General features: G+C 44.0%; 1 gene segment (V, D, J or C); it reads right to left on the reverse strand.

The window, feature by feature from the left end:
* Positions 1-6,560: 6,560 nt before the first annotated feature.
* Positions 6,561-16,403, reverse strand: LOC116322263. The segment is given in 4 exon segments: positions 6,561-6,992; positions 7,779-7,813; positions 15,717-16,044; positions 16,203-16,403. Coding segments are annotated over 4 exon segments (750 nt in total).
* Between the last annotated feature and the right edge of the window lie 3,207 nt (positions 16,404-19,610).

Below are 19,610 nucleotides of genomic sequence, written 5' to 3' on the forward strand. Positions count from 1 at the left end.
AAACTAGGAGCTCTGAAATGAGCTCCTAGTTTGCTTGAAATGATGCATTTCCTCAGATGACAGGTTGACATGTTTTCTGTGATCTGCTGTGAATAAAATGTGAGTTTGTGATTGTCACTTCTCCTCACTTCTATTGTTGTTTTCATTTTACATGGATTCCCATTTTTTTTGCAATTAGTGTTTTACTAATAAGCATATCATACGTGTGTGTTTGTGTGTGTGTTGTGTGTGTGTGTGTGTGTGTGTGTGCGTGCGTCTGTGTGTGTGTGTGTGTTGTGTGTGTGTGTGTGTGTTTGTGTGTGTGTGTTTGTGTGTGTGTGTCTCTGTGTGTGTGCGTGCGTGTGTGTGTGCGTCTGTGTGTGTGTGTGTGTGTGTTTGTGTGTGTGTGTGTGCGCGCGTGTGTGTGTGTGCATGCGTCTGTGTGTGCGTGCGTCTGTGTGTGTGTGCGTGTGTGCGTGTCCTCACTGCAGACACTGATACAGTTCATGATCTTCCAGCTGCAGCAGTCACTTCCGTCTGTGAGGTTTTTGTACGAGTGTGTTTCACTGTGTGAACATCGGAGTGCTGTGGTAACTCTGACAGTAATAAACTCCTGCATCGTCAGCCTGGACTGCACTGATGCTCAGAGTGAAGTCAAGGCCATTCCCTGCTCCACTTCCACTCAGTCTGGAGGAGATTCCTGAAAATCTGTCTGATGTTAAGTAGATCAGAGCTTTGGGAGCTTCTCCAGCTTTCTGATGGTACCAGGCCAGGTAGTATCGTGAACCAGAATAGTGAGCTACTTGTGTGCTGACTTTACAGTTGATGTTTACAGTCTGACCGAGCTGCACAGATTTGGATGCTGACTGAGTCACCACAACATTTTGTCCAGCAGACCCTGAGGAGAGAAGAAACTCTGAACATTAGATGGTGAGGTGAAACTCGGCTACACTCTGAATGATTTTCACGTGACAGAAAAATGATTTTCCTCACCCTGAGTGAAGCAGAGGAGAGTCCAGATGAGGACGCAGAGCACAGTCATGTTTTTGATGAGGAGGATTTCTGTGGCGTCTGTTGTGATGAAGGACAGCTGTCAGTCATGCAGTGTTCAACTGTCAGGACTATAAACTCTCCCAGAGCACTGGAGCATGGTGCTGCTGATGCAAAGCAGCTCACTGTGGAAATACTCAGACTGACTCCAAGTGGGACTCGATTACTCTCGTGGATCTATCAGATAGCACAGGATTCATCAGCAGTGTTTTCTGCATTTTGCATCTATTTTCTTTGTTTTTTACATAGAGAAAGTAGATAATTTGGCATATGTACCGCAATAACATAACATCACTTTCCTGTGAGCTGAACTCAGTCACATCACATTTTTGTTTAGCTCCTTTACTGAACCTGTCCTCACATGTTCCATTTTTAAATCAGGAACAATCTGAAGGATTAAAGTAAATGTACTCTTTAAATCTGCTGCAGAATTAAAAGGATTCAGGACAGTGTGACTGGAGATCAGTTCTTAGTGTTTCTGACAAATCTGTGAATTTTAAAAATGTCCCACTTTGTGTTTGACCTCAGTTTGAATTGAAACTGTCTGAGAATATTTATCTTGTTTAAATCTGGCTTATGTTGAAATATTCTCACTGGTTAGATTTAGCAGATAATGTCTTTATCAGTGAAATGATCAGCTGGTGATAGTTTAACAGTAACTATGATTGTAGAAATGCACCAAATGAAATGATTAAAATGTTGAATCTAAATAACTGAATATTTGTTCAAAGTGTGTTATATTTTGTATTAAACACTAAAACCATGCATATAATTAGAAGTTGATGCTGAAGATAATTACTGAGATGCTGTGTAACAGTTTGGCCCCAGTGCAGTTTGTTGAGCTTCAGGTCATATGAGGACAGTGAGTGCGCTGATGTGCATGAGAGCTTTGTTAAAGGGAAGTGAAACACTGTGTGAGTGAGTGACTGGTGGAGCAGAAAAACATCTGTCAGAAAGTCCTTAAAGGAAAAGATCCACTCTCACACAGTGTAGGTGTTACTGCCAGCTGTGCCGTGTGCTCCCTGTCCTCTAAGCCGATTGGTGTCTCCTAGGTGATGCTCGACCCACCCTGACGGTGCTGCCCCCCTCCAGAGAGGAGCTACAGCAGGGGAAGGCCACGCTCATGTGCCTGGCCAACAAGGGCTTCCCCTCAGACTGGAGTCTGTCCTGGAAGGTGGACGGCAGCAGCAGCTGGGAGGAGGGCAGGAGCCCTGGGATGCTGCAGGAGGACGGCCTCTACAGCTAGAGCAGCACCCTGAGGCTCCCTGCAGACCAGTGGGAGAAGGTGGGCTCTGTGACCTGTGAGGCCACCCAGGGCTCCCACACTCCTCTCTCACAGACACTGAGGAGAGACCAGTGTTCCCAGTCCTGAGCTGACTCGCTGGTTTTCCTCTGCAGGTGTCTCTCTCTTTCTGTCACTCGTCTTTGTTTTGTTCATCATTTCACCGTTTGAACAATAAAGATTCATTCAAAGAAACTCTCGTTCCATCTCCGCTCTTTTTAACTTGCAAGAATTGAGATCCTTTCACAATAAACAGAGTTGTTCTTCATGTTTGTTCACATTGAAGTGATTTCATGATCTGCTCATAATGGGAACAGCGACTGTATCAAATCCAGTCAAACACTGAGCTGAAAGACATGCTGTCATTTCTCCGTGGTGACTTTAATCAATCAATCAATCAATCTTTATTTATAAAGCACTTTTCATACAAAAAACTGTAGAACAAAGTGCTTTACATGGTTAAAAGCACCCCACCCCACCCCACCCTCCCCACACTGTCATTAACATAAACGATCATGAATACACACATCCCCCCCCCACACACACACACACACACACTTAAAGAATAATATTAAGCTGGGTACGCATTAGCCAAGTGAAGAAACACTGCACCGAGCCGTCTGCACCGGGTGCCGGTCACAGACCGCAGCCTCCAGGCTGGGCACACAGCAGGAGGGAGGCAAAGAAGCCCCCCAGCCAGGCTGAGAGGACCCACAGAGCCCCAGCAGCCACGGTCGATCACAGCCGCGGTGCAGAGAGCCCCCTCCGAGGAAACACTGGAGATATGACCTAATAAGAATATATACAGGATAAAGAGATAAAATAAATAAGAATGGGATACAATATAAATATAAATATAAATAGAGTAAGAAGATAAAAAATGAATAAGAATAAAATCAATAAATATTAGGTAAAACTAAATGAATAATATAAATAGAATAACAGGATAGAATAAATAAGCATAAAATAAATAAGCGTTAGTTAAAAGCTAAATTAAAAAGGTGGGTCTTGAGCCTGTTTTTAAAAACATGTACGTTCTCTGCGGCCCTGAGCTCCTCCGGCAGGCTGTTCCACAGTCGAGGACCGAACCACTGAAAAGCTGCCTCTCCGTGAGTATGTGTCCGGACTTTAGGGACAATCAAAAGGCCAGTACCAGAGGACCTCAGGGTCCGCGAGGGTTCATATGGTAAAAGCAGATCTGAAAGATAAGAAGGCCCAAGACCATTAAGACATTTAAAAACCAATAAAAGAACTTTAAAATCGATCCTGAAACACACGGGGAGCCAATGCAGCGATTGTAAAACCGGTGTAATGTGGGCCCGCCCTCTGGTCTTCGTCAGCACACGAGCTGCAGAGTTTTGTAAAAGTTGCAAAGGTGAAATATTCTTTTTGGGGAGACCAGAGAGCAGGGCATTACAGTAATCAATGCGACTGGTAATAAAAGCATGCATCAATATCTCCGTGTTGGCCCGAGAGAGAATAGGGCGGACTCTGGCTATATTTTTTAGATGATAAAAAATATAGCCAGGACTTTAGAAATAAGGTGTGAGCTTCCATCATGGATCAGCACATGTACTGTAAACTGTAGATGAAGAGTGACAGTGACGGAGTCAAACATTATTGTGTTCACTTATGTCTGCATTTTGATTCTGTTAAGTACGAACACAATGACAGCAGAAGTGCTGCTACATGTCTGCACAGACAGAGAGGACCAGTGTGTTTATTTGGTAGTTCAATGAAAGGCTTCAGTTAGTTAAGAAGAAGGAAAATAATCTGTGTTGATGTTATACAATATTTAAATTTTTAAAAAAACAAAACAAAACACTTTAGGAAATATTTGTGTGGTTTTTGTTTTGTACTACTTGAACACTAAAGTGGCCGTCCAATAAGACGACAGTGTCAGCTTTGGCCCACAGCTCATTTAAATTTGACACCCCGATCTTAAATGAAAGCACAACTATGTCAGTTTTCTTTTATTTAAAACTTACAATCCTACGCTCCCAAATCATTTTCAGGCACATTTCACTCACCTGCATTCAGACCATGTTAACAACACTTAATCGTAGGTTTACTTCAATCACTCCTCCTCACATATTCTAAGAGTCTGGAGGAAAAACCGAAGCACTCAGTGTATTTTATACTGAACTTTTTCAGAGCACACAACCATAACGAGTCTGCCGGTACTGAAACCTGCTGTGGACATTTTCAGTTGTTAAAAATAACGTTTGGGAGCAGCAACACAGGACACATATGCAAACACAGAGTCAGTGAGCTGTAACTGTCCTCAGCACATCACTGATGAAACTTTGGTCTCATGACTGTTTGCAATTGTCAACATATATTTTCTTCCTTTCACAGAAAACTCATCCCTGTTTTCAGTTCAACACTACTTTCTTATCTTTGATATTTACCTCACTCCATTCATCCTTCATGGAATACATGAAATATGTAGTGACTTAAAAATAAATGGTAAATGCCCTGTATTTGTATAGTGCTTTACTTAGTCCCTAAGGACACCAAAGCAGTTTACACTACATCCAGTCATCCACCCATTCACACACACATTCACACACTGGTGATGGCAGCTACATTGTAGCCACAGCTGCCCTGGGGCGCACTGACAGAGGCGAGGCTGCCAGACACTGGCGCCACCAGGCCCTCTGACCACCACCAGTAGGCAACGGGTGAACGGGGACTCTGTGTCCTGTGTGCCCTCGGGTTACCCCTGAGAATGAGACCCTCACTTGCACCATCGGCACTCTCACCTGGAAAATAGACAACACAATCCAGCAAACCCTGATGTCAGAACCTGATCCTGGGAATGCTGTCCTCGATGAGTTTGATGACTGTAATGTCATCTGCAAACTTCAGGTTTTGACACACTTGACATTAACTGTGCAGCCATCTGTGTAGGACACCTCCACTGGGTCGCTAGTGCTAATTTTCCAGGTGCTGGATGCCTTTATCTGTCAGTGATGCACTGTCTACCAGGTCTACCAGGGAGCATGTGATGTTTGCAGATAGGTCAACACTCATTTCTTTACTACAGACATCAGGCCAACAGCTCTGTAATTAATAAACAGTGACAGAGTGTTTCATGGGAAAGATGATTGTTAGCTGAAAACCCATTTTTAGTGTTTCAGTGTAGCGCCTCTTTGCTACCCTGATCTCCTTTGTCAGTATGTTTCTGGCCTGGTCCTCACTCCTGTAGGCGTCGTTATTCCTGAGTTTTCCTGTAAACCAGGGTTTGTTGTTATTGTATACACAGAAGGTTTTAGTTGGCACACCTACGTTCTCACAAAAACTGATGTAGGATGTCACAGTGTCAGTGATGTTGTCCAGGTGTGCCTCAAAAACACTCCACTTCCTGCATTCTCTCACAGCACAAGGCCAGGCAGGCGCCTGTGGCACTTTTATTTTAACTGAATTGTTTATTGTTGTGTATTGTAAACTGCAGTATATTTACTCTTTATCATGCTGCTGCATGCATGCAAATGTCCACTTTATTTGCAATAAACAAAAAACAAACAAACTAAAAACCCAAAACAAAACGCAGGTACACAGTGAAAGACCAGATGTCCCATTTTTTACACTGGGACTTGAAAGCAGCTTACATTTGTGTATCTGTCTGGCTGTGGCTGAAACCCCCACGTGGACGTGTGACGTGATCTGTGGGTGTCGGGCGATTGGTGCACATCAAGGTTTTGTGAGTGAAGATAGTTGTTTAGACAATTGTGTGCACAGACAGGTTTGTGAAAGAGAAAATGATCAGATTTGTGAAGCTGAACTTAATAAATTGTGTGTAAATGATCAGTATTGCACCCACTGCCTAAGGGAAGCATGTATAATGTAAACAGAAATGGTCCTAGCACTGAACCCTGTGGAACACCATAATTGACCTTAGTGTGTGAAGAGGACTCTCCATTTACATGCACAAATTGGAGTCTATTAGATAGATATGATACAAACCACTGCAGCGCAGTACCTGTAATACCTACAGCATGTTCTAATTGCTCTAATAGGATATTATGGCTATATTAGCTAACACACTGAAAACTTCCCTCCCGAACAGAAAAAGTTGCTTCAAGGGACAAACTGCATTATATTTCTTCACGTCAATATTTGTGCAGCAAGTGGTCCCCGGGCCGCGAGTTTGAAACCCCTGAGTGAAGAACGACTGTTCTTATCGTGAAAGGATCTCAATTCTTGCAAGTTAAAAAGAGCAGAGTTGGAACGAGAGTTTCTTTGAATGAATCTTTATTGTGTCAAACAGTGAAATGATGAACAAAACAAGGATGAGTGACAGAAAGAGAGAGACACCTGCAGAGGAAAACCAGCAAGTCAGCTCAGGACTGGGAACACTGGTCTCTCCTCAGTGTCTGTAAGAGAGGAGTGTGGGAGCCCTGGGTGGCCTCACAGGTCACAGAGCAAACCTTCTCCCACTGGTCTGCAGGGAGCCTCAGGGTGCTGCTCCAGCTGTAGAGGCCGTCCTCCTGCAGCACCCCGGGGCTCCTGCCCTCCTCCCAGCTGCTGCTGCTGCAGCTGCTGCCGTCCACCTTCCAGGACAGACTCCAGTCTGAGGGGAAGCCCTTGTTGGCCAGGCACATGAGCGTGGCCTTCCCCTGCTGCAGCTCCTCTCTGGAGGGGGGCAGCACCGTAAGGGTGGGTGCGACTTGTCCTACTGGAGGAGGACACAGAGAGATAATATGAAGAAATTTCATGCAACGAGAAGAGAAACTCCACCCTGTTGGCTGCAGCTGGGGAGCTTGCTGGTTCTGGTCTTCAGTGTTTTACTTCCCTCTCTGAGCTCACTGATCGTTTTTCAGTTCAATCTACTTTTACAACAACAGTCGCCTCAAGGCGCTTTATATTGTAAGCAGGAAAATCTCAGTTTAGTTTCATGAACAAAGTCAAATGTAGATTTACAGGTATCACTGCTGAAGATGACCACAGGCTCACCTCAACATTTAGATATTCTTTAAAGCCTCAAAGACTTTTTACATCTCCAATAAACATACTAGTGTAGCATGTGCTTGGATCAGTCACATTATTATGCTAGAATGAGGATGTTACATGTCATTAAAAAGGAAGACTGAGGACAACACGTGCAAAGATTCCCAGGAAAAATCTTTACACATTCTTTCTTTGGTCATTATTATGAAAAATATCATTTAATACTATAATATGTTTTCTTTGAGTCACATTTTTCAGTCTAATCTTTGTGGACAGAATTATGAACTAAAGCAGCCTTTCCAATAACTAACAGTATTTTCTAATAACATTATAAATGATGGTTATGTACACACTGTGAAAATGACCAGAGAAAAACGAGTTTCTTCATCAAACTAAATATCATCTGCAAAATTATTCCAAATGATTTAAAAATCAGAAAATAAACCCCAATGTTTTTTAACCTTTTCAGCAAAATAATCTCGATTAATTTCATGTAGAAGTCAAAGAAACTTACAGTCAACATCCAGCCTGGTTCCTCCACTGAACGTGTGCCACAGTGATACAAACTGATCGAGGCGTCGTACAAAAACCTGTAGAGAGACACGGCTCTCTGACTCTGAACACAAACAGTCTGTGAAACACAGCTGCTACAGGGAAATCCACTCAGAGTGACAGAAATCACAATAAGAAGAATTTATTTTAAATTTAATTAATTTAGATATGTTGAATTACCCCTGGGCTCTAGACAACCCAAACGGATAAGTGGAAGTGGATGGATGGATGCTGCCAAATCGTAGCATCCATCAGTGATTTTGGCAGTTTGCTAGTCTGGAGGTTTCACATGTCTGTTAATGCCACAATCACAATCAATATCTCATCAAACTGAACCTGAGGACAGACAAAAAAACCAAGAGAGCAGCAAATCTCCAACAGAATCAAGGTGTTGTAAAGGTCCAATCAAAGTCCAGACCTCAACCTGAGTGAGGTGGAAGCTGCAAACCAGTGCCACTTTAAAGTCAGTGTATTTACCAGCTACTGAATCAGACCACACCTGGATAAAATACAGCCTAGCCCTCGGACCACCTCTCAGTGTGTGTGTGATAGCAGACAAATATATTTAGCTTTTATACTGAAACACAGAATCCAAGAAACCAATTCAACTGAGTCTGCATTCTGGAGTCATCATGAGCGTTTCTAGAAGAAAATACTCAGTGTTTTGGTAACATCCATCCTGAGACACGATCAGTGTACCCAGGTAAGGCTGTGGCTCAATGCACTATGAAGTTTAGAAACAGTTTGGTGCTTTGTGTTGTCACCATGAGCACAAACAGTGGAAGGATCTGTTGAATCATCAGCGTTTAATGCAGCTGATCATCATCAGTGACTCCTGCCTGTTTCCCAGATATTATAGAAGTGAGCGTCTTTCCTTTCTCTTTTCAGTTTTATGTAAAAAAAGGTATTTAAAGTTCATCGCTCCACATTTATTGTTGTTTGCATCTTTTTTGAAGCCAACCAGTCAAACGGTACTTTAGAGGCTGTTTGTCTTGACCTTATGTAAAGGACCTCCACAGTTACTGACGCCCACACTGGCTTGCACTTGGCTTCCGGCGGCGCCACGAGCATACAGCGGCTGATAGCGTGCCGGCAAAATTCAGTGTTTTTTTCTATGGTGTATTGCGACCGAAGAACGATGCGCACCAACCACAGCAGACAATTTCTGCTCAGAATCAGGAAAAATAGCACGATTTCCATGAATAATCTGCCAACAGAGAAACTTCGGATTCTGGGTTTGCTAACTCCCCCCCATCGAGGCAGTGAGGCACAGCCGGCCGAAACGCAAGCGCTGCACACGTAAACAAAAGCGAGGAAAGCGTGCCAGTGCTCCCGCTAGGCTAAAGGCTAACCCGACAGCACTTCCACCCATCCTGCTCTCCAACGTTCGCTCCCTGGATTATCCGTGGCTCCAGCACTCGATCCAGCGTGAGTTAAGAACTGTTGTTTTCATCCTCACAGAAACATGGCTGAACGCAGACATTGCTGACTCGGCTATCCAGCTAACCGGCCTAGCATGCTATCGAGCCGACAGAGAAGCCTCCTTGTCTGGTAAGAGCCGGGGCGGTGGTCTGTGCATCTACATTGACAAACTGTGGGGCACGAATTCGGATGAAGTGAGTCGCCACTGCTCACCACAGGTGGAGTTTCTAATAGTAAAGTGTCGCCCGTTCTATCTACCAAGAGAGTTTTCCTCGATACTTGTTATAGCAGTGTATTCCCACCAAATGCTAATGCCAATTGGCACTAGCAGAACTGTCTTGTGATATCAACGAGCTCCAAAAGGCGCACCCGGAAGGTTTTTTTGTCGTAACCGGCGACTTTAACCATGCAAACCTCAAGACAGTCCTCACCAAATTCCAACAAGATGTAAACTTCCCAACCAGAGGGAACAACTGCCTGGATAAAGTTTACACCAACGTGCGCGGGGCCTACAAGGCAGCTGTGCACCCACACATCGGCTCAGCTGACCATGCCACTGTGATGCTGCTGCCCATGTACACATCACTGCTGAAACGCACAAGACCAGCCAGGAAAACCATCAGAGTCTGGCCGAGTGAGGCTGTCTCAGCGCTTCAGGAGTGCTTCAAGTTCACAGACTGGAACATGTTTAAAGAGGCAGCCACTCAAAGTGGCTTCTTGGACCTGGACGAGTTCACTGAATCTGTGACCTGCTACATCAGTAAGTGCACAGAGGATGTAATGGTCTCCAAAAACATCACCACAAGAGCCAGTGAGAAGCCCTGGTTCACTGCAGAGGTACATGCATGTCTGAAAGAGAGAGATGCTGCTTTCCACTCTGGAGGTAAACCGGCTCTCAGAACAGCCAGAGCCCAACTCGCTCGTGCCATCCAACATGCAAAGCGTGCACATGCACAAAAGATCCAGAGCCAATTCCACACCACAAAAGACTCTCACAGTTTATGGCAGGGCAATCAGGCCTGCACCAAGCAGCTGTGATGGAGATACCACACTTCCTGAGGAGCTGAACAAGTTCTACAGATGGTTTGATACACTGAACAACACACAAGCAAAGAAAGCCACGCCCACCACCGACCAGACAATCTCTCTGCCTGCAGCCGATGCGAGGAGATCTCTCACCAAGGTCAACCCACGGAAAGCTGCTGGACCAGACAACATCCCAGGTCGCATGCTGAGAGACTGCACTGTTCAACTGGCCGATCGTCCCAGCATGCTTCAAGTCCACCACTATCATCCCAGTGCCAAAGAAATCCTCAGTATCCGCCTGACTACCGTCCCATTGCCCTGACCCCCATCATCATGAAGTGCTTCGAGAGACGTGTCATGGCACATGTGACGAGCAATGTCGCCTGCTCACTGCATCTGCTGCAGTTTGCATACCGGCTGAACAGCTCGACCTGCACCTTACATCTCCCTCTCCCACCTGGACAAGAAAGACGCATATGTCAGAATGCTGTTCATGGACTTGAGCTCAGCATTCAACACCATTATCCCCCAAAAACTGTTTGACAAACCCAGCAAGTTGGGACTGAGCGCCTCTCTCTGCAACTAGATACTAGATTTCCTGTCAGAGAGGCCTCAGTCCATCCGAATCGGCGACAACATCTCCAGCACCATCAGGCTGAGCACAGGAGCTCCTCAGGGCTGTGTTCTCAACCCACTGTTGTGGGGTTGACACACGACTGCACCACCCTACACAGCTCCAACCACATCGTCAAGTTTGCTGACGACACAACCGTGGTTGGACTCATCAGTAGGGATGGGTTATGGCATTATGGCACAGGTTCTGACATAAATGGTAGTAACCAGACCAAAAACCAGCGCACATTTCGGTGCTTTTTTTCCCCCTGAGATGTCATACACTTTGGATTCTAGCCAATCATTTTACCTTTCCAAGGATAGCAGGCGGGGCCAGGTACGTACGTTCTTTTAGAGCACAGCTACAGATTAAAAACGCCCAAGGCGAAGCGATCAAAAGTCTGGCTGTACTTCACAGCAAAAGATGCAAACTCAGCAGCCTGCAACAAGTGCTTTAAGCTGATACTGTGATACTGTCAAAGGAGGTAACACCTCGAATCTGATGAAACACCTGGCGACGCATAGCGTTTTTTTAAAAGCCGAGAAATGCGCCGTGTTTGATAGCTTGCTGCGAGACCTCACACCGAGCACATCTACTACAACTCAGACCCTCAGACCCGGAGTTAGCAACATCCCCCAAGAACCCGAAGAGTAGAGTCCTGGCCCCTAGCCCTGCCAGTGTAGCAGAAATGATGACGGATGATGATGGCAGCAGCAGCCGTTCTTCTCTGGGTGTTGTTCCTGTGTAATTTACGCTAAGTAGGCTAAGCACGTTATTAAATTAATGCATGTAAGGCAAACACCGTCGTAGTTACATGCGGCTGTCTTCTTGTTTGATGGCAGATACTCCCTTCACCCTGGCCAAAAACGCTAAAATCACCAAAGAAAAAGTGGAAAACAGCTAAACATGAGAGGTTTTTGGACAAAGTTTGTGTTTTTTCCATTGTTTAAGCACTGCTTCCAGCCAAGAGTGAGACCACATTAGTGATGGGATTTCCGGCTCTTTTTAGAGAACCGGTTCTTTTGGCTTGGCTCACTAAAAAGAGCCAGCTCTTTCGGCTCCCAACCAGCTCTTCAGATTGTTTTGTTGTTTTAATTAATTTATTATTAACAACAATATAAAATTATGCACAAAAGGAATTACTAATGTAAAAAACAAACGTGGTTTTATTTATATATGTTTAGATATAAATATATACGGTGGCCCCTAGAGACAAAGCACGTACAAACTCCAAAACACATTCCTAGCGTTAACTGAACTTCCCAAACAGAGCTACCTAGATCACTTAAATTACACAATTGGAAGCATATGTGTATTGTTTGTGTATTTATACACAGGCACTCATATATACAGTGTTGGGGAGTAACGGAATACATGTACCGCCGTTACGTATTTAGAATACAAAATATGAGTAACTGTATTCCGTTACAGTTACCGTTTAAAAAGGTGGTATTCAGAATACAGTTACATTGTTGAAATAAATGGATTACACGGCGGTACTTCCCTGTTTCATATTGTCGCGGGTCAGGACTGTTTGGGTTTGTTTGACAGCTATGTTCTGTTGTTCCAGGCGGCAGCGTTACGGTTGCCATGGTTACAGGGTGACGCTCTCTCTCTGCGTGTTTCCTGGGTGAGAGCGCTTTTTGTTGTTGTTGTTGTTGTGCTAAGCTAAAGGCAGAATGCTACAGGCATGGCCCTAAAGAATGTAGCCTCATGGGCAGTGTAGTCCGTGCTGCAGGGAGAATGGACTGCCATACACGTTATGTGTCTGTGAGCAAGGGAGGGAGAGAAAGGAAAAGTCCGAGCTGTCACGGGGCAAAAACGGGAGCTGGAAGCATGTAAATATAATAATAACCACTGCAGCCAAGAAGAGTGCCTGACGAGCCCAGCTGTAAGTAAGCTATTAAGACTCAACTGTACACTGTGTTCGTGTTTTCCTCCGGAAAAAATAAGTTCCGTTGGAGAAGCCTTTCAACGCCTCTCTCTGTCTCCCGCAAGCAAAGTTGACCCAGACAACAAAGTAAAGCTATTTTTCAGCTACCAGCCCGACACAGAACCCACCGTATTAGCCAGAGGTCCCTTTACTACGGTTCGGAGCCGCGGACCTTCAGTAACAGTAATAAATCACAGCAATAGTACATTCACGTAGTTGTAAACAGCATGATAATATATTAAGTAATCCAAAGTATTCAGAATACGTTACTCTCATTGAGTAACGTAACGGAATACGTTACAGAATACATTTTGGGGCATGTATTCAGTATTCTGTAGTGGAATACATTTTAAAAGTAACCTTCCCAACACTGTATATATATTCAAATAATAAAAAAAAAAAAAAGTTCATTTACCTGTTACTACCACACACCAAATCCGGTCGTTGGTACTTCCTGGCTTGTGTAGCCACTAGGAACCAAAAGCTCAACACTGCCCCCTAGCATCCTGGAGCACTTCTGTTGTGTTTTGTACGTGTTTTCAGTTTGTACGTGCTTTGTCTCTAGGGGCCACCCTAAATATACTTTTATTTATTCACTCCACATAAAATGTCATAAATAAATCATATAATACAAAAACCAACTATTTACATTTCAACTTTTAACTATTTAAATTTTCAGCTTTTTCCTTTTAAACAAATTTAAAGTGAAAAAACACAAAACACTGCAAACCACAACACAATTAAATATAAATTAAAATATGAAAACAAAAAGAAGATTCTCTGTCATATGGGCCTGCATGAATAAACTTTCTGAATCCTTTATCATCTGCAACTGAAAATATTTGTGGATGATTACTATACCTTTTCTAATGTGACGTTGTTGTCCCTGGCTCTTTCTCTCTCTCTTCCTCCCGCTCTGTTCCTGTGCTACTGCCAGTGTAACTACCGCCCCTCCCCCCTCTGCCTAGCACAAAGCACAAGGCTCGCGTGCGGAGAGAAGCGGGAAAAAGTGCGAGAGAGAGAGAGAGAGAGAGAAAAAAAAAGAAAAAACACGGCTCCCAATAAGGAGCCGGCTCGCAACGTTCACTTCAAAGAGCCGGCTCTAAGACCCGTTTCGTTCGCGACCGACACATCACTATACCATATATGCCCTATAGCTGCAGAAAAGGCTTGTGATCTTTTTACAAAAAAATAGCTAAACATGAGAGGTTTTTGGACAAAGTGTGTGTTCTCCATTCTTTAAGCACCGGTTCGAGCACCGTTTAAGAACCGGCACTGTTTCAAAAGTACCGGTTTGGCACCGGTATCGGATAAAACCTAAACGATACCCATCTCTACTCATCAGCAGCAATGACAAGATGAGGGACATTAACAAACCACTAACTGACTCTATTGGACTCCACACACCACTGCCTTTGTAAATACAGATGCTGCTCTATGGTCAATCCTACTCTCAGGAATCCTGCTCATGTTGATCACTTTATTTCACACTGTAAAGCTGCTACGTTGGTCATTTCAAACCACTTCAAAGTCACTTTAAATCTCAATTGTAAATTGTAAAGTTTAGACAGTTATTAACTCTTTTTACCTCATAGTGTACATTTACTCCCCTTACCTCAGTCTCAAAGTGTATGGTTATTCTTACTCTTCCTATATTTATTGAACTGGAGCCTCGTCGTCTCGTCTCTGTAAAGCAGAGATGACAATAACGTTTAAATGTTTTAAATGTTTTAAATGTTATATACCTATGTGGTATGTGACTTTTGTTGCCATGATGCCAGGTCTCTCTTGGAAATGAGATTTTAAATCTCAATGAGATTTTTACCTGAATAAATAAAGGACTAATAATAAAATAATACTTTGACTTTCTACCAGGATCTGTGCTTAAATGGTGAATGGACTGGTTCTTCTACTCCAGGGGAACTTAAAGCGCTTTGTACAACACGCCTCACTTACACATTCAGACGATGCTGAAGTGCTTTCACACACATTCATACTCCAGTGTGTGACCACTAACCTTCAGTTAGCAGCAGGTTGCTCTACCTCCTGAGCTACTGCCACCCACTTCTTCTTTGTTTGTGTACTCTTACTCTGCCCTGGTCAGCACACAGAGATCCCGCTGTGTGCTGGTAACACAACATCCAGAACACAAAGAGCCACAAAAGAACACAATTACACAGGCTCAAGTTAGATTTTACCAAAGCGCTAACTGTGTTCATCTCAAAGTGACCACAGATTGAGTAGGTCTCTGTTCAATCTGTCTCTCAGTTTTCACACTTCACAATATCATGCAAGTCAGAAAGGCTGCAACATAACAGGCTTGAATGTATGTCATAGCTATGATCCTCCCATGTTGTGTAAGGCTGACTAGTGAAACACACTGGAAGTATTTTCATGTTACACGGTGGGACTCTCACCATTTGGTTTAGAACTGATGAAGCTTCACAGATGAAACTTAAAGAAATGTGTCGCTTTCTTTCCAGCTGCTTAGACCAACGTGTCTGCGCAGACTCTCGGTCATCCAGAGAGTCTGCGCAGACACATTCATATTAGATTACTTTCACTGCTGATGTTGTTGGTGCATTCACACAGACCATCAGAAAACATGATAACAGTCAGACGTGCTTTGAGACACGCCTGTGTGTGGTGTCATTTCCACATGTTTGAAGCAGCACAGTTTGACTTTACTAATCTTACTCATGGAAAACGTCTGCTGTGTTTATCTTGGGAACCATCCTGATGTTCAGGAGTTTGGGGTCATAATTATGTAAAAATCAGTACGTCAGTGGGAAACTAAGCTGTGCACATTAATGCTGCTGATATGTGTATCTGACATTGGTGTGTGTCCATTGAACTGTGTCAGCCTGACTGAGGGAGGTTTTTGTACTGCGCTGTTACGCTGTGTGAACACGTCTTGATTGTTCCACCAGTGGACGCTCTGACAGTAATAAACTCCTGAATCTTCAGCCTGGACTCCTCTGATGCTCAGAGTGAAGCCAGTTTTAGATCCACTTCCACTGAAACGATCTGAAACTCCAGACTGACGAGATGTAGCATGATAAATCAGGAGTTTAGGAGCTCCTCCAGGTTTCTGGAGGTACCAGGAAAGCAGGTTTTTCTTATAGTAAATACTGTAAACACTTGAACTGGTTCTACATGTGATGGAGACAGACTGCCCTGCAACCACAGACTGAGCTCCAGGAGACTGAGTCACTATGATCTGTCCTGATGAACCTGGAAAGGATGAAAAAGAGGAGAAGGGTTACTGAGACAAATCCAGCGTGGAGAAAGACGATCAGCATCCAAACAGAAGATGGAGAACAGATGGAAGAAGGTCACTGCTGCTCATTTCAGTGTTCACGCTGAAGCCAAGCGCTCACAGAGAGTCTCACCCTGAACAAGGAGCCCCAGGGTGGCCAGCAGTAGAGTCAGTGACATCATCATTGTGCTGCCGGCGTGTCAGTGTCTCTGAAAGTCCTGGACAGACACTGATCCACACTGGCCTCTTAACGGCTGGGAGCAGAGAGGCAGGACACGTATGCAAACACACAGAGTCAATCAGCTGGAGCCGTCCTCAGCACATCACCACCTTTCCTCCTCACTCGTGGCTCTACTCGCTGCACGCTCGTTATTATAAAGTCCACAGTCTTCTCAGGATCGTCTACAAATCAAATGTATTTAATCAAATGAATGCAAAGTTTGTTTTAATAATTCAAGTCCAACCCATCTGAGGGAAATCTGTTTTAGAAATGTTATTTAAGTAACCAGGAAGTATCCTGACAGAAACTGAATAAGTTCATAACATAAAATAAAATTCTACTGTACCAAGCTGAGGTCAGGCCGCTGTGCTTTACTGACACTCAGTGGTTAAACCAGCAACAACAGTTCAAACATCACCTTTCATTTGCTTTAATTATGAACTCTCATTAGCTGGAAGCATTAAAGATGTATCTCTACAGAGCCGCCAGCAAAATTTCTTTTTCCTGTTGAGTTGACATTCATGGCCACAATGAGTGGATGGAAACTTGTGCTCACAGCTGCGTCTTTGTCTCGTCACTGCTGTTTAATCAGGTGGAAACTTTCAACTTCATGAATATGAAGCCCCACAGTCCCACAGCCGGGCTGTTTTCACTTCCCACTGTTAGAGTTCACAGAAGATTCAGAGCACACATTCAGACTGAAACACGCTGAACATGACTTAATTCTTTCTCCTTAATCGAATTCTCAATTTTAAATATCACCATTTGTTTTTTTAACCCACCATCTTCATTCATCTGGACCTGAACCTTACTTTAACTCAGAGCTTCCCAAAGTGTGGGGCCCGCCCCCCCTAGGGGGCAGAGCCATTGCAGGGGGGGCGCGGTATGAAAAGGGAAAAAAACCCCAAAATGCTTGGACACTGCTAGCACAGGGCTCCCACACAAACGCGAAGCAGAAGATGAAGCATCATTGAATATGTTTCCAAACCAACTTCATTCCAAGCCAAAGACTAGAAAATATGGTGAAGCATATCTTCCCTTTGGCTTCACCTGCACAAGTGCCAAGGTAGGTCTCCCCTGCAAAATTAGTTTCCCTGCGTCGGAAGCAGCGCTGGGCTCTCCAAATCACAGACAAACAGGATCCCACATTCTTGATTTTTAGTTCACAAACACTTGTGGTAATGACTAACTACTCCTGACATGTTGGAGATGTTAGCTCTTTATACAGTGCACTGCCACGATTTGTTCCCCCGGTTCAAATCACGGACAAACAGTATCCCACAGCTGTTTATGTTTTTAAACCCATTTAGCACAGAGAGACATTTTTTGAAAACTGTATTGATAGCAATGTTGAATATTATTACACAGAAGAAAAAAACAACTACATGTCTGAGACTGAAGAAGTCACTTGGATGAGTGACGAAACGTTTCTCCCACAAAACGCTACGTCCAGATGAACAGAATCAACTTTTGGAGAACTACACGTAAAATAATCACACCGTGACGCCTCTGCCTTTCTAAATGGAGGGACAGTAACTGCGTGTGTGTATGCAAGCGTGTAAAACTGCAGATAGTCAGATTAACAGTATTTTTGTCAGGGTTCTGGGTCAATTTTGACCCAGCTTTTTCTGTTTCTGTTTTGGTTTGCTAAATATATGAATTATTTGGGGTTTTTGAGTTGTGCTTGTTTGATTTTGTATTAAGGGTTATTCTTGGTTTTGTTCTCCTTATCTCATTTGGTGTTTTGGCCTTTAGTTTAGGTCACTGTCTTCTGTTTTCTGTGCCATATTCTTTCTGTCTTTCTCTCTGTGTCAACTTTGCGGTTTTGTTATTTGTTTCTTATTTCCTGTTTTACTTTGAAAGTTCATGTCTCATGTCAGTGTGTTCAGTTTTACCCCTCCCCTGTCTCGTTAGCCTAATCTCTCCCAGCTGTGTCTCCCTCCCGTTGCCCATTACCTAATTACTCCCATGTGTATTTTAGCCCTGTGTTTTCCTGTGCTCCCTGTCGCGTCGTACCTTCAACTTGCTGTGTGTTTGTAATGTCCAGTCCTCCAGCACCTCGGTTTAGAGTTTTGTTTTGCTTTTGTAAGTTTTATTTTGCGAATCGTTCTTCCAGCAATAAAGCTGCGTTTTCAGTTTATTCCCGTCTCCAAGAGTTCTGCATTTTTGGGTCCACCACTTCTGCTTGCCTGCCACACAGCCAACCATGACAATTTTGTCTCTATCTGCCATTCTGCAATTCATCTCATGTAAACAATAACGTGGCGCACAGCGTGACGTGAAAAAGGCACATACCTTTGACGTTGCATGACGAACTCTGTAATCCTCGTCCACACGTAAACGCAAAAAAGGAGTTTTAAAAAATCTCAGTTTTCGGTGATTCGAAACGCTGTTTACGTGTGGACGAAACAAAAATACCCGTGTAGGTGCGGACAGTGGCGGTCCTAGCCTGTTTGGCACCCTGGGTGAACACTCCCTCCCCCCCCCACCACACACACACACACACACAGACCTGATGCACCTGATGGCTTTGAACTTTTCTTGTCCATCTTGGTTTTCATTTTGCACTCCAGTAAGAACACAAGTCCCCCAACTCGAGGATCACCACAACATAACCTAACAGACCTACACCTTAGTTCACATTTCACACAACCCAGGATTCAAATCATGAATACATAATGGGCTTGGATTTACAACATTGTGAAATGTGCTCTATATGGAAGCAGCCGGCCCCTCCCCTTTTGACGGGTTGTGTGAGACTTTAAATCATCAAACTGTAAATTATGAATTATAAATTGTTATTGATCCCTTTACCCCGAGTCCTAAAGTGTATATTTATTTTCTTACTCTTATATTTATTGTTTATTTACTTGCACTGCTGTGACTGGAGCCTCGTCGTCTCGTCTCTCTATATACTGGACTGTCTGTAGCGGAGATGACAATAAAGTTTACTTTGACTTCAGCAGCGAGCAGGCGCACCGAGGGCTCTCGCGCTCACTTTTCGTGTATAGAATTTCGAAAAAACATCGGTGCAAATTTAAATCTGTATCATAATGTCCGGTGTTTTCGTGTTTGTTGGTTTGTTTTTATTTTGTTTTATTTTGCGAGTTGGTTATTAGATGCTGCTCCAGCCAGCCAGAGAATCCCCCGCCGCCCCGCCCTCTCCTCCCTGTGCCGCAAGCAGCAGGCGCACCTCGCAAACGGAGGGCGCCCTTACTCCCAGCAAATGGGCGATAGAAAACCGATCGGTGCCTACGACATTCCCAGTATGCGATTGCTGATGTCGGGGCAGCATGAGTACGGGCAATTTTTTTTTTTTTT

Source organism: Oreochromis aureus, linkage group 22 (assembly GCF_013358895.1).
Source record: "Oreochromis aureus strain Israel breed Guangdong linkage group 22, ZZ_aureus, whole genome shotgun sequence".
NCBI lineage: Eukaryota > Metazoa > Chordata > Actinopteri > Cichliformes > Cichlidae > Oreochromis > Oreochromis aureus.